At 41.9% G+C, this 16,781-nt stretch overlaps 1 protein-coding gene across 4 annotated transcripts in view; it reads right to left on the bottom strand.

The window, feature by feature from the left end:
- The window catches only part of LOC116397213 (kinase suppressor of Ras 1-like), a 36,465-nt gene that overhangs the window by 18,359 nt on the left and 1,325 nt on the right, over positions 1–16,781 (bottom strand). The window contains exon 1 of one of the 4 annotated variants that reach the window (XM_031872448.1): positions 14,805–16,773. The exons of 2 other annotated variants lie outside the window; for them this stretch is intronic. Coding sequence is in view for 1 of the 2 variants with exons in the window: in XM_031872447.1 (XP_031728307.1) it covers positions 3,186–3,188 (3 nt within the window). In the remaining variant the exon portion in view is untranslated. Of the gene's footprint in view, positions 1–3,185; positions 4,193–14,804; positions 16,774–16,781 lie in introns of those variants that run through there. One more of the 4 variants, XM_031872447.1, reaches the window with a different exon arrangement.

Genomic DNA, 16,781 nt, shown 5'->3' with positions numbered 1-16,781 from the left:
AGGAAGAGAAAGAGAAAAAAGTATCAAATGTACAGATCATCCATTGTCCTTTATTGATTGATGTTAACCCTAAGTAGACTGACGGGTAAATGGACTGTACTTGTAGAGCGTTCTTCTAGTCTTTCCGACCACTCACAGCGGTTTCACATTACATCAATCACATTCACACTCATTCTTACACTGATGGCAGGGGCTACCATGCAAGGTCCCATCAGGACCAACTAACATTCCCACACATTCACGGGAGCAATTTTGGGGTTAAGTGGCTTGCCCAAGGACACATAGACATGCGACTAGCGGGAATCGAACCTCTGATTGAAGGACGACCTTGCTTTCCACTGAGTCACAGTTGAATGAATGTCATAACATTCGTTCATCTGATGTTTTTTTTAATCCTCACGTCTCACTTGTTCCCAAAGGTTCTGTTCCACTTCACTATGTTAAAACTGAAGAGCTATTGGAATGCTGCACTTTGAATGGAATTCATTTGTTCAGCTACTGTGTGGTGATTTAAGATGTCATTAACTGGAGAACATAGATTATATTAACAGAACAACCCTTCATAGTGCAATTAAAGAAAGAAAAGATGTGTTCATCAGACACAGCCAAATAATCATTAGAGTGATAGAAAGCCAGACGTTTCCCATCATGCATTGAGAGCAGCTGCAGCACCTGGTTCAGAGAACTGTAGCTGCCGTGAGCTCCTGAGGTTCCCGTTGCTGTGGCTGAATGAACCCGTGGCTAAGCTCTGGGCTGTGTGCATGGGGCATCCGTCCAGCCCTCTCACGGTGCTCATCCACAGGCACAGAGCACACACCACACATGCCAGCTTCACAATATTTAACTATGCTGGAAAACTAGCTGGCCTCTGGTTTGTAGTGTGCAATGTTTGCAGTGCTTTGATGAATTGCAAATGTACTTAGGAATGTGTACCTTCCAAACTCAATATGAAACCAGGAGAGTGTTACAACATGATTTTCACACAGGGCCCCTCGACAACACGTGGATGAAAATGACATGTAAAAGCCGTCATGGGCCGTGGTGACACTTATCTTTTCTATGTGGTTTTGTTTTTGGATGCACCAGATCAGAACTCAGCTGTGTCCTCGTGTGTGTCCACACTAGACACTTCCATGTAATCTGCCTGATCAGACAGTGATCGGATATATTTCGTGGTCAAAGTAGCGGCTGCAAAATGGTGGATAAACACATTGTATTTAAATCCTTCACAATAAAAGTCCTTTGTTATTTTTGCTGCTTACTGTCAAAACAAAGCTCTGCTAATTTAGCGGTATAAGGAACATATATTTCTATAAAGGCTCAATTTTAAAGGCCCTGTTATATTTTCATATAAAAGCTTGTATTATATATATATATATATATTAGTGCTGGGCAAGTTCACGTGTTATTATCGCGTTAACGCATTAATTAATTAACGCTGACAATTATATTATTGCGCGTTAACGCAGTTTTTTAAATTTATTATTAAGCGGACATTTTTAAAACAAGAACCAGGCAGCAAGCAGTGAACAGCTGTGTTTGTGTGGCATCACTTCGTTCTTCCCCCCGGGTCTGGAGCCCCTCCTACACTCCGTCACCGTCGTTCACTCTTGTCTCACAAACACACACGCACATGCGCAATCTAAAACAAGGAACCATGTAGATGTTTAAGTGCTCCAAAAATCCAGTATACATGGCTAATCCACTGATTAACATTACAGTCCTATAATATTGCCGGACGATTGATAGTTTAGAAAAAAAGGGTAGAAATCGAGATATTGTGTTTTTATTCCACACCTGGTCAAAACCTGGCACCTATATGACCCACAATGCAACCTGATACACTGATCAGACAAGATAGCTTTTGGTAGTTGTTGTCAATAAGAGTGAAACGCCTCAATTTAAAAAGAATTCAACTCAGAGCGAAAAAGCTGTGGACGTCACAGCGTTTTTTCTCATTGTAATGACTTATGTTAGATACCAGGAGCAACGAGACTTCAACCGTAGTTATGATCTGAACAGAAGGCTGTGTGGGACTTGAGGTTTCAGGTAGCTTGTTTTCATACATTTAAACTGTAGTATTTACTATAAATTAGCGTACAGTTCAAGGTTTGTTTTAAGCTAACATTAGCACTCATTTGGAAGTTGCCTAGCAACAACAACTAAAAAAGACAGCATACTGACCTGACTGATGGGGTTACAAAAAGAGCAACAGTGCACTGAGGAGCGGGACACAGCGCCATATTCTTTTTATTTGCAAACGTGTAATCTTCAACCGACACCGACTCAAGTGGCATCACTACAGGACATCACTTCACACAGCTTGACACACTTTCTCACATACGCAGTAGAACTCCCCGACACCAGGAAACACACGCTGATGTGTGAAAAGAAGTTCCACTTAAACGCTCCACACAGCTCAGTCCTGAAATGACCACAGTGAGATCTCTGGTGCACAATGTGGGAACTGATATTTAACTGAGAATGATACTTAAAGGGCAACGTAGGGACAGCAAGAATGAACAGGTGAATGTATTTGACAGCCTCCTATTCACTTATTTGAGTTTGTTTTCGAGAAGTGAGGATGGTTTCCTGTTAACTCCACTTCCATAACAAATGAAAAGGTAGAAAATAAAAAGGTTGGAGAAACAGACTGACACATACCGATACCTGGGCAGTGCCTGGGCTTGTCTCAGCTGCCTGTGTTTACAGGTGACGAAAGCCTGAGAGGAAAGGAAGGAAGACCGACAGAAAGACCGACAGAAAGACAGGACACTGAGTAGGAAAGAAAGTCTTTCTGTTAACCCCATGGAGGTAAACCACACAGAATATCTTCCTCTGACACTAATCACTGGTTTCTCACGCACATACAGAAACTAAGTTGTGACGGATCAGAGTCCACACTAACAGGCACATGGGTTTGGATATATGCCTCCACCTAACAGACAAACCTGTCCCAGAGCTCACCTCTGCCAACAGTGATCCGAAAAGCTGAGCAAACAGAACACACACGCCAAATGTGCCGACACAAACTGGAGCCGCCTGAGACAGCAGCAACATTTCACAAATCAGCTTGGAGTCGTTCTCCAACGGCACTGCTGTCAAATAAGGAAATGAGGGAAACACCTTTCCTACTCCTTCTATCGCAGGTTACATACACCGACAGGTCTCCTACTGTACATTACCATGTGGTTGGGAGTCTCTACTGGACATTAGAGCCCCGGCACTGTTATAGAATAATCCGGGAGCGCAGCACGCTGCTGGGAAACACACTGACAGAGAGCCAACAAGTCTTCCCACTGCTCTTATCACACTCCCTGTTTTTCTCCTCCCTCCGTCTTACATTTCCCTCCTCCTCTCTCCGTCTCTCTCTCTCAGCCAGTCAGCCGGTCTGTCTTGCTGACATGCCAACACTGTGCATAAGCGACCGACCGTGGAACACCCAACTTTCTCATGGAAAGTCAGGCCCATTATGGTTTCATTTTCATTTAGTTTCAATCGCTTTTCTGTCTAACAGCTGGGTGTGAAGTACATTTTATGAGCTGCCTAAGTAAGTAAGGTAAAAAAAAAAACGGTTTCTTGTTTCCCGATATCGCTGTGATAAGCTTTGAAACTGTAGTTACCCTCTTTACATTTCCAGAGTGTTTTTCAGTGCTCATGTCTAATCAGTGCTGCACCCCACCCTACCTCAAAAGAAATCCTCCACTTCCTCTGCGTGCCTTTTTCCCCCCACTGTATCATTCCCCTGCACTGTCCAAAGCCAGGCCATACAAGACTTAGATGGTAATGAGAGGGCAAGCAGGGAGAGAACAGAGAGGGGGTGTACAGTTGACAGGAAACAGAGAATTTGAGCCAAAAAGTGAGGAGTGCAGCAGCAGACATAACACCTTCTTAAAACTCTGGGTGTACCTGTTAACTGTAACAGATTTTTTGAGTAACCCGACTGTGATTGGACAGTGATGGTGAGACAGGAAAAGAGGGAGAGAAAAGAGAGACACACGCAGCAAAGGGGGGATTCAAACCCAGTAAGGTCTCAGTCTAGGTTCATCCATGTGGCCCCCACTCTGCCAGGTGAGCTACACAGGCCTCTTGGTAATATGGTTCTATATAGCCAGCAGTCAGCGGTTCAGAAAAGTGAAGCCAATGCTGAAAAGTCTTACAGCTGCATTCTCTCTACTGACCAGCAGGGGGTGAGTCCTCAGATTGTATAGAAGTCGATGAGAAAATGACCCTACTTCTCACCTGATTTAACCCTTTCACAGTGTGTTTACAGTTCATGAAAGTTAATTGAGTAATTCATAATTAAATGACTAATTCAGTGTTTGTACTTAGCTTCACCCTCAGTTATCACTTCTGGAGCAAAAAAATGAACTTAAAGCTCCAAAACATCCGTCCACAAACCAATTGGCGACGTCACGGTGACTACGTCCACATCGAGAGACAGCGAGTGCGACTACCGACAGTGGCAAGCGTGTGGCTAGTTTGTGGCAAGCGTCAGTGGCAGGCGTCAGTCAGGTGTCACAACAGCGGCAAGCGAGCGGCACTAGTTCGGCACCCATCAAGAATAAGTAATTATTCACACACACAAAAGTAATTTGTGTGTGTGAAGAAAATCCTATCGTAACAACAATGGGTGTTCTCAGAAAATGTGTCTCCGCCCGCTCAGCTCGGCAGCTTCTTGACGGGTGCCGAACTAGTGCCGCTCGCTTGCCGCTGTTGTGACACCTGACTGACGCCTGACCGATGCCTGCCACAGACTAGCCACTGCGGTGCCAGTGCCACAAGGAGGATCTCGGCCTTGCTGTCCACATCTTATATACAGTCTATAGTTTTACAGAACAAGCTAATTGTGATTAGCTTAGCGACAAAGCTGAACCAAACCTTAATGTGTTTATGTAGATATTGGGTAGACCTGGAGTGCAAAATGGCACTTTCTTATTGGCCTCACTGCACTGTGTCAAACTTTCACTTCAGATGTTCAAGGCTCTGAAGCTCTGCATGCTTTGGTTAAAAGTAACTGTAGTCAAATGTAGTGAACGTGCACAGAACGCACCAGTGACTGTAAGTGACTGTGACACAGGAACATCAGGCAGAACTTAGGCTGTCCCGTCAGGAAGTCACAATGTGTCTTTATCAATCACCTAAAACACATGCTCTCACTTAACATTACAACTAGTACCTAAAGCTAGTGTAGAAGAACGATTTATATCTTTACATTTTATTAACTGTATTCTTTCATATTGCCTGTGTATTCCTGTCCGTTCTGTCTGTAACAGTAACCTCTGTGCAAACAGAAACTATTTTACATTAATTAACAAACCTCTGTGAGTGAAACCTGTCGGTGTGGTGTGAAGAGAGCCCAGACCAGACCTGTAAGAGGTCACACCTTAATGTATCATTCCCCTTTTGCTTTGTGAAACAGACCTGTATTGAGCCCATGCAAATCCACGACAGACCTGTGAGTCGGGTTCTCAGACCCCTGAACTGACAATGAATACATCTTGGGTGCAGATAGTTTCAAGGTCCCTTGTCCTTCCTGAGAAGCTTAGCCTGACCCACACCTTTAGTTTAACTGTTATTTCCTGTAACCCTGTGTATAATCATGGCCAGAACGCTCTCTGGTCAGAGAGAATTCTACAGCTTTGTTGTGAACTCTTGTCCTTCTGCAGTGAATAAAACTGATCTGAACCAGCCACTAGATAGACATGGAGCTGGCTTCCCTCGCTGTGGTCACTCTGACTGGTTGGACAGTGCTCTCACTTGTGGCTAAGCAAAATAAGAGGAGGATATCTATTAGGGTTCAAAGCTTCAGCCTCAAGCATTTCTCTGCTGGAAAGCTTTTTCCTGCTGCATCATCGTACACCAACAGTCACCAGAAAGAATGTTGGCATTGTACATTTCTGCAAACCACAGGATACGATAATGTGAACGTTTCTCAACCAAAATGAATTCCAAATCCAAAAGTTTAATTTCATCCTTGTATCACCTTATTTCCATCCCTAGTTCACTTCATATAATCGGGTTGATGCATGATGATGTAATCTCTCTCAATATCATGCTTTCCATTAGGCACTGGTGTTAGTATCACTTCTTTCACACTTTGTATTTGTACTCTTGTAGTGAATCGTTGTTGTATTTTACCTTTTTCTATTTGAAAAGATTTGTTTTACTTTATTTCCTTTACTCTTATTGCTATTGTTTTATTTTGCAATGGTGTCAGTATTATTTATTTTACACTTGTTATTCTATTGTTCAAATATGTTTGTATTTATATGCTATTGTTCTGTGGTAATCTTGAATGAAACTTTGACTGAAGAATTTCCTTCAGGATTAATAAAGTTCTATCTTATCATATTTACAATATATCTTTTTGAGGTGAGGTATGAAAGTAATGAACCATAAGACATAAACTTTGTTCTGTCATCTTTCAGTTATGTAAAGCTAAAATGATTAGTCCATTAATCAATCTTTCTTGTTAAGTTTCTCATCTTAAAAGTTGTTTTTCAAGTAAATTGCCACAGAATGTAAGTGATAGTAAATTGAATATTTTTTTTTTTTGGACATTTGAGGAGGATCCTCATGTTTTTCAGACTCATGATTATATTGGTTAGGTGCAGCCCTACCATGGTGCTACAGGGCCTCTCTGCAGGCTCTTTTCCTACTTGTGTCATTCTGTAGCAGTGTGAACACAGCTGCAGATGAGAAACTTTACAGTGTGGTTAAGGTGAGTCAGTAAGCAGCCACTGACACCATTTAGTAATAATGCTTGCTAAATGGCACATGTAAATCCAACTACCTTATTAATTGTATGAGCTGCAGCTATAACAATGTCTGAAGCACTGTGAGATCAGGTGCCGCAGGGCTTTAATTCTAATGTGTACCAATGAGTGAAGTCTGTAATCATTAAAAAAACCCAGTGAAAGAGCTAGAAAAAAAGAACAAGAAACATTTGATCAAACAGTATGAGTAGTATGCTATCAGTAGGCTATACTCCAAAAGTCATCAAACACTGAAAGGGCCAGTGTGTAGGATGGGGCAGCATCTGGTGGTGAGGTTGCAGATTACAACCAACTGAAACTTCTCACCGTGTAGGAGAACTACAGTGAAGGACGCACAAACATAACCTAGATCCAGTGTTTGGTTAGTCTGTTCTGGACTACAAACTTGGTGGACTAAGAGGACCCGCTCCCTGACGATTCTTAGTTTCATGTGGTTATACACTAAAGAAAACACACATTAATATCAATAGACCCCCTAAATGCTGCACACTGGACCTTTAATTGAACTACTTCATTGATGAAAGATGAGCATGTCCAATAGTGGTGTAACAGATCACGGATCGATCCGTGATCGGTTCGGATCACACCTCAGGGTTTGGATCACACCTCACGGTTCAGCACACTTGTAAACCGCGGATTAATTGAGTTATTTTCATTTTTTTTAACAGTTTAATCATCCCAGACGAGCCCCCACTTGTCACAAACCGGGCCGAACGGCCATGACAAAAAAGGGAGACGCATTCAATGAAGCAGTTTTTATCAATTATTTATTAAGTTTAAAGTAATATAAAAGACAAACATAAACTAACAGTGACATGTGAAGTCAGTCATTTCAGCAGTGTAGGTGAGTGGGTGCGTGTAAAGTGTATATGCAGTGTTGTATAGTGTAGAAACAAACCATAACCGCAACCAAAACCAAAATGGGTGTCTCAGGAAGGAGCGAGAGACCAACTAAGAATCCAGAGGGTTTTTATACTGGGTGCTCTGGCACACAGGGCCAGTGTTGCTAATGGCCTCAGGTTCTTCCAATCTGCCTGACAACCCTCTGCCACACCCACCTCCACACCTGCAAGGAAGGCAGCCAAACGAACAGGCAGAGAGGGTCGTCACAGTGTATAATAAAGTGTTACTGCTGCTGTTCCTTTTCAAGTAACAAGTCCCCGAATATCAATGCAGAGTGTCAGTGAACAGATATAAAGCAGTAGTGTGTTCACATGAACGGAGCGTGTTAAAAGCATTTAACGGTGAAAGTCATGGGGAGCGGAGGAGCGTCAAAAGCCGCGGCGTCATTTAAGTCGCAAGTTTGGGAGCATTTTGTCTTCCCTGTAACTTATAATAACGGATGAGGGTGGTGGACAAAAGCGTTACGGTATGTAGGCGTTATTTAAAGAGAAACACATACGACAACGGCATTACAGTTTGAAGCGCTATCACCAGACGGGTGGACCTCCAGGCAACGGAGAGCTACGTGACTGTGACCGCTCACTTCATCACGGTGGAGTGGGAGATTCATAGTCCGGTGCTGTAGACACGCCCCATCTGGGAGAGTCACACAGACACACACCTGGTGCAGGTGCTGACAGAACTATCAGAGTGGAAGCTAGACAGGCCCAATAGTAATATCCCAGTCACCACAGAAAGGTCTACCCTCTCCCCAGACAATGGAGATATTCTCATCTTTTTGAAAACAAATGTAAAGTTGTAAACCATTTCACAGTAATGGTAAACATTACTGCAGAGTATTTGAATGACATAACCTGACAGGAACTAAACATAGACCCAAGTTGTTGCCGGGCAGTTCAGTTCAGTTGAAACAGTGTAAGCTAGCTCACTGGCTGTTTCTTTCTTTCAGCATTGATCAAAGGACGAGGGTATCAACATACCTCATGTTGCACTTAAACTTAACAGAAGAGTATTCTTGAATGTTTTATTTTTATTTGTTTTTTTATTTAATTTTGTTTCAAAAATTGGACATCTTCAATATTTTGTTTTTATGCAAGACTATAGCCCAAAGTTCTTTGCTTTAAGTGTTCTTGAAGTTCTTTAATTAATAAATAGAAAGCAATACTATATTTGACTCCTCCCCCTTTCTTTGCTGATCCAAAAAATTATCTGAACCATGACTCAAAAACCGTGATCCGAACCGTGAGGTTTGTGATCCGTTGTACCCCTAATGTCCATACAGCACTGTCAGACTCTTCCTCTGATCAAGAAGATGACATCATGTAAAGTCTGTGAGAGTTCAGTGCTTTGGATTAAGGATGGACATTGAAACTGAACATGTTTTGCTTCATGCTTTACATTACATCATGTGGGATGGAGGTTAATGATGGGAAACATGCATTCATGTGACCTAACCCTGAGGAGTGCTGCCTATTGGCCCACTGAATTAGAGATCCATTAGCATCAGACAAGTCCAGAGGCCCCCACGAGGAAGTCCACTTTAGAGCTTTCCTTTACTGAGTGGAAGTGATCTCAGGTTCAGGTTTAGTTTGTACATTTGACACCAATGAAATTCGTTATTCCTTAGTGCAAAAGCAATAAGGATGAAAATGATGTTTAAAAGTATAACATTTAAATCAGATTAAACATTTTATTCAAATAATTCTCATAGCTTGAAAGCAAAAGTGATTCAAAGAATGAAGTGATTCTTTTTTGGTTGAGGGTGAGCACAGCCTTGTATCTCTAAATGCATGACAAGTAGAGAGATGAAGGGATCTTGGTGCCAGTAGAACACACTGTGCAGTACCTGAGAGGATGAGTCTTATGCAGGCAGCTCTCTGCATCTCTTCATGCCTCTTCATGCATTTAACTGAACTTTTGACTGAAGTCATGTAAATATTGTGGCAACACGTCTGATCCCAGATCTGCCCCCTAGGGGCATCGCTACCCTCTTCCAAAGTAAAAAATGACAGGAACGCACATGCAAAATGTGAAAGCAGGGACATGTACTTACCGATAATTACATGAAAAAATATGCAAACAACAAACTGAATGGTATAGTATATATTCATATTGTACAAGAAACGTGCTGCTACAAAATACTGTTCATGCAACGTTCACATGGTAAATACGTATTCCGTGCTGGTGGCCCACAGAAGCAGTGTTGGCCTGAGGAGGCCCGGATGCTTCCTCGTGTCAGATGGTGAAATGGGTCAGAACCCCCTCCCACCAAACCATTCAAAGATCCCTTTTGGGGGTGTGGTGGGGCGGCTGTTTCTGTCACTATCCCAAACCGACAGTCCAACATTCACACCCACTTCACACCGCGATTGGTCAGCAGAGGAGAGAAAGAAGCCAGGGTTTCACCCAGTCTTTCCATCTCCTCTTTCGTTCTTGGCAGACCTATTTCTGTCACTTAATACATGAACAACCGAGGGCGACAGTACAAAAGTCATCCGGGAGAGACATGAGCCGGTATCCCCGCATTTAAATGATATTGTGTCTCCAGTATCTCTATCGCTGTGGTTTCTGATGAGGTGCACCAGATTAGAACTGAGCTGTGTCCACACTTGACACTTTAATGTGACCTGCCTAATCGGATAATGGTCAGATTTATTTTGTGGTCAAAGGAGCAGCTATAAAATGGTGGATAGTTTCATTTCATTTCCTTTACATTTTTCTTTTTAAAATTAAGTTTGCTGCTTACTCCTCCTCCCTGCAGTAGTAGTAGATCTGGTTTTATTGAAGAAAAGCTCTGACCAAAGCTCCACTAACTTGGAGATAAACACATTTTCATATTCTTCATTTTGAAAGGCCCCATTGGTTTGTCATTTAAAAGCTTTTATTCTGAAGCAGCACAATCAGCATCATCAGTAACTTAACAGGACTGAGACAGCAGGTCTCAGCTGGGCTCAGCTCTCCTCAGAGGAACTCCTGTGTGGGAGGAAGTTGATGGAGATTGATAAATGGATTGAGTCCACATGCTGTCCACACTCACTGAGATCTGAAGTCAATGTGAGCCAGGCCACCTCACAATATGGTCTGGCTGATCGGATCCTAAAGCGAGGAGAGATCTGATCTTGGAGTGTACTGACTTGTCAGTTAATGCGTCCTGGTATGATCGGATGACAAAAGTCACAATGAAAAGACAAGTGTATCCTCGGCTTCTCACGCCACCTTCTGCTGTGGCCGTTCAATGCAAGGAATGCAAAGTCACAATTACTGAACAATTAGTCGATCAACAAATAATTCATCAGCAACTATTTTAATAACCAAATAATTGTTTAGTCATTTTTAATGCCAAACATTTGCTGGTTCCACCTTCTCAAATGTGACCATTTGCTGCTTTGGAAGGTCACCAGTCAGAGACAGGACGAATCTTGGTGGTGAAAGTGACAGAGCAGCACTACCACCAATGAGGTGCCCTTGAGCAAGCCCCCCCAGTGGAGCGGCTCAGTGGCCAACAGGTCACACTGTGGTTGTGAACAAGGCCTTCCTGAGACTGCTCCCAGAGAAACCTCCCTGGATAAGTGAAGGTTAACAAAAGTATGATCTCATGAGGTCAGATCATTACATTTCGTTCCGTCTTGCGTAAAAGGGAAAACTCTGGCCTTATGGCGGTGCTAGAGGAAAAGTCATGGGGTCAAAAAAAAACTCTCCAGGGGATCATAAATATGTGTGGATTGACATCATTGCGTACCACCACAAGCAGTACAAACGCAACTGGTCCATGTATATATTCATTTGATTGATATAAACTGATACTCAGTCACACACATTTATAGACACTGACAAATAAAGTCTACGCAGACGTGGTCAACAGAAACCCACAGCGACCGGTGCCACCTATTATAAAATGATTTTGCTCAGTGACCAAACATTCCTGCAGAGTGACTCACAGTTCACTGAGTGACTTGTGTTGCTGGTCAGGACACAGAGGGCTGACTAGGACACACTTCACTGGCTCCATCAGAGAAACCAACACCACCGACACACAAACTATACTGCTCTTCACTGTACCAATATCTGAGAGCACCAAACGAAGTACACAATGTAAAGGGCTGGTGTGAAGCATTTAGCAGCATCTAGTGGTGAGGTTGCAGATTGTAACCAAGGGAAACTTCTGCCGTTTGCCAAGCGTGTAGGAGAACTATGGTAGATTCTAAACATTCTATTCGAACAAAGACAATGATTCTTAGCTTCAGGTAAATTATACACTAATCAAAAACATGCCTATTAATATCATATCCCATTTCTGCCAATATATACTGCTAAATGCTGCACACTGGACCTTTATGGCTGTATTATAACCGTGGATATGTCAAACCAGCTTTGCTAGAAAGGGGACAGCATTGGGTTGAGTTCAGTGGTAGAACGTTACTCCCACTACACAGCAGGCAGTGAGCAACACAGGATGCGTTCAGGCACAGTATTGAGTGTAGTTCAGACTTGTTTCAGCCAATGAAAATACAGTTTTAAATTTGGACTTTGGCCTAGTAACTATGTATACACTAAATAACCAATAAATGTCAGGTTTTTACATGACATGCAGACCTCACTCTCTTTCTCGTACTACCTCTTACTGTGTGCTAATAACAGTGTCCCTCCAAATCGACAGGTGGGGACAAGCACAAACTGTATTGAAGTACTCCTTTATTTGGGGTATTTGCATTATACTCCATTGCACTAAATCTGACAAAGAAATAGTAGTTACCGGTTACTTTGCAGATTTTACATAGGGCTGGCAATATGGCCAAAAACTTCGATCCCGATACAAGTCATTTCATATTTTGATATATCCTGATATAGCATGTTTTCTGGTAGTTCAAGAAATAACCACATAAAGCCTATACTTGTATACTTCTGAGTGAATTAAATACTGTACTTGACAAATGGAAAGTAATAAGTATGTTCTCCTGTAATTAAGAACTTAATTGCAAAATTAACAGAGAAAGTTAACAGAAAAAAAGCTATAAACTGTCAATGTTTACATGCACACCAATACAGATCAGATTAAGTTTGATCATATTTTTTTATGAGAAATTTGAGTTAGTATGTGCTTGTTATAGACAACATTATTGTGTCACATGATATATCGATATATCATTTCTAGTGCTGGGCAACGTTTACAATTTTTAATCGCGAGATTTATTTGCGATTAATCCCATTGTTATGCGCAAAATTCAATAATGAATTCAAAAGTAGTGTATTGCGCACTTTTTTTAAAAGTACTGCTATATGAACAAAAGTGCAATAACATTTGGTTTGCAAACACTTAAACTAATAAGGTTCTTGTTAACAGCAGTATTCCCTTTACAGAGTAGCAGTTATAATACAGTTATAATGATTCTGACAATAGATATTCAGTGCTCACAACTTTATCTTCATGTGTGTAAGAGATGCAATTTGAAATATACGTACACCTTGAAAACTGCAAACCTATCTATGTCATGTTTGTTAAATGCTCAGTAGCGATAACTAAAGGATATGCTTATTATACATATTCCAAACAAAAACACTTTAAAAACTCAAAAAAATGAATCATTGCTTTTTTGGTATTTTGGTCAGACACATATGCAACGCTGATTACCGTAATATGTGTGGTATTTCTTATAAATGTACGTTGGTACATAGAGGGTGATAAGAGGCTGTACATGGAGGGACTTAGGTCCCAGGGGAATGTAGGTGAAGGAAACAGGAAGAGACGGAAGAGACGCCACACAAACAGCTGTTCACTGCTCGCTGCCGGTTCTTGTGTTAAAAATGTCCGCTTAATAATAAAAAAAAAACTGCGTTAACGCTTTAAAATAATTGTCGGCATTAATTAATGAATGTGTTAACGCGATAACGTGCCCAGCACTAATAATTTCATAACGAAAAGATTCCATTGAAAGACCATAAATTATCATATTGAATTATTGCCCAGCCCTAATTTCACATACAAACCATAAGATCGTTTCATAAATGATAGATTAATATATATTAAACCAACCAACAGTATAAAACACATTTAAAATGAGTTCTGTAGCTGACGCTGATCGGCGTATAAACGTTGCCATGACAACACCGGAAGTTGACTTCCGCGATTTGTATTATTGTTAGTTTATTTCTGCAATTATAATACATGTTATGTTTACTGTAATTTTGGGTACCTTGTCTTAAACTCATTATCGTTTTGCCCTTGTTTCACTGATGATGATAGACGAGCTTTTGTTGTTGTAACATGACCATTAACCCGGAAGTTAAGCGGAACTCAGAAAGACGACAAATGGCGGGTGAAACCAGCGAACCTTTTCTTTCCCGTCATGTTATTCTCCTGCTGGTCTACCAGGCGAACACGGTAAAGCTTATTAAGTTAACTGATTAAAGTACTGTTATACTTGTTGTAGGTGATGAGACAGAGTATTTGTTTCTTTGTTGTTTGTACATGAAGCTATTTTGTGTCTTCTAGTTTTCACGGTGTTCCATGAGAGGACAATAATAAACGTGAACATCAGTAAGAAGCGTGGACTCTTTTATGACCAGTGTGGATACAAGTTCCACCTCCACCACTAACAACAATAAAATGCTGCTCACATAATCAATCAATAATAATGATCCAGGATTATAATAAAGATTATAGCACAGTAAAAAAAAAAAATGTATACTTAAATATAATTTGCCAACTGGATTTCACGAAAACAAATACTTCGGTACCAAGTCAACGCCAAAATGACAATGACAACAATCTGCATGCCACTCAGAAGCCTGTAATGCATGAAGTGTCCTATTCATGCAAAACAACACATGAAGTGGTGCAACTAAACAATACCACTATGGTGGACACGGGCTATTACAGCAGAGAAGACGCCAAGCAGACAGACTGAGGTTTGCAAGGTGACAACGGAGGAGAGCAACTGATTTTAAAAGATCCAACTATTTAGATGGGAACTACATTACATCATATGGTGTATTTAACAAAGGACCACACACAATCAAAGGGACAATACACTCTCTGTGACTAAAGATTTCAAGCCCTCTTTGGAGCAAACGTATGCAAATACAACCACTTCAATTCACTGCTGACTTAGAGTTTTGTCTTACCTCAGCGTCCTACATGTGATCCTGTGAGGTTGGTAGAAGCCGAGCTGCTCCCACGCAGGCTAACTGTCTGCTGCTCTGAGCCCACCTGTCGCCTACTCCTCAACAGTGTCAGGAACAAACTAAGTGAACCTGAAGCAGAGCTCTAACCCTGCCTCCACTGTTTGTGTTCACTATTGTTTACAAGGTGCCGAGCTGTGTGTGTGTGTGTGTGTGTAGATCAGACATGCGTATGCTCTTGTGTGTGTTGGTATGTGCAGAGGCTGGTTTGGGTGTGTATATAAATAGCACACTGGGGAGGGACAGAGGCTTGCAGAGCAGCTGACTCAACACATTCTCGTTTGGGTGAGTGCTCATCACAAAGAGCAGTATGGCCGGTGCTATTCAAAACACTGCAGGACTCTGTCAGACCAACCCTTTGCAGCACACAACTGCCAGACCTCACTTGTAGTGACTAATACTTACTAGTAGCAGCAATTTGAAAGATGCATTCAAATTGCGTGGGAAATCAACAATCTAAAAAATACCATCTAAAAAGCTTTCAAATTGTCTGCTGGATACCACTAGGACTCAGTTCAATCAAATTGTGTCTTGCAGTATGGACAGCATTCAAACCGGAAAAGTTGCAAAATGCACTATCGTCTATGATGTCAAAACACAGGAACAAGCTGGAAATAACTAACTTCTTTTGTTAAAAGGTGCAACAATTGACTGAATAAGCTAAAAACACAGCCCTGACATGTTTCCACCTTATGGAGGTGTCTATGGGTGGGGCAGTTTAAGAGGTCAATAAAAGGACAGGAAACGGTAAAAAAGAGAACTGTCACAGCTCTGAAGCACAGTTAGTCCATCATCGATGGTAAACACCTCCTCTGCTCGTTTATATGCAGCGTGAGCCCCAGCACAGCAACACACTTTTCTCCCACTGTCTTCTTCCACATTTGAATTTCTTGACAAACTTTAAAAGTCTTTTCAGGTCATTCCATCTTCTACCTTCAGGTGAAAGACTACGCAGTAATAAGACTATAGATGTAGCTTCCACAGCACCACTTATCCTGAAGCATCCCACATCCGAGTGCTTCACCGGTTGTCACGCACATGCACTTTAACTTGTCACTTGAAGGGCATGAGCGATCTGGTTGATCCATTGCATTCATTGTATGGTTACTGTATTGTATTCGTGGCAGTGTGTTTTCACTGCTAATCACCTGCGGTTGATATGGCAGTGAAGTAAGGAATCTTGAATCAGGGTCCTCAGTGTGTGTTTGCCTAATGCACGTTTTAGGCCGTGCTGGCCACTTGGGTATGTATACTGTTTTGGGGGAGTGTTTTAAGGTGGAGCAAAAAATATGTCTCTGAATGGCTGCAACACAGAAGACTTTTTACCATGTCATTGTAGGAAAAGCATGCATTAGGCCTACCAATGACATTAACAATGGCTCTGCTCTATTCAAGTGTCCCACTAAGCCCTGATGGTGTGACAATAACACCATCACCCTGAAGTAGCGGAATGGAACCCAGCCATTATGCATTGTATGAATTAAGCTACACCTCTGCTTGTCCTACTGTGACAGGTCAACATGTGAAACAGGCCTATTGGTTTTTACACACTTGTTAGGCAGCTAACAATACAGCTAGTCACCTCAAACGTCCACTTTTCAACTAGACAGAACTACATTCTAAACGTGTGACGCTATTTAACGGTGCACAGTGTTAACACTCGCAGCAACGAATGGAACGTCTCACTTTTTCTATCACTAGTTTTAGTAGCGACCAAAACATAAAGATATCGTTCAAATGTGACCGCGGGAGGACACAGTGGCCGTGTCACAGAGTCGGATGGGGACAGAATAAAGCGTAGCACCTGTTCCCACCTCTCCGTCCCTGGAACAAGCCAGAAGCAGGCCCACTCTGCACACATTGCAGCGGGCCTGCACAGAAGGCGCTGGAGGCTCGAGCACGAGCAGCGTATTTCCTCTA

Source organism: Anarrhichthys ocellatus, unplaced genomic scaffold, assembly GCF_004355925.1.
Source record: "Anarrhichthys ocellatus isolate YVR2014 unplaced genomic scaffold, GSC_Weel_1.0 scaffold64, whole genome shotgun sequence".
Classification (NCBI taxonomy): domain Eukaryota; kingdom Metazoa; phylum Chordata; class Actinopteri; order Perciformes; family Anarhichadidae; genus Anarrhichthys; species Anarrhichthys ocellatus.
The sequence above is the reverse complement of the archived record's forward strand: the minus strand, read 5'-3'. Positions and strand labels throughout refer to the sequence as shown.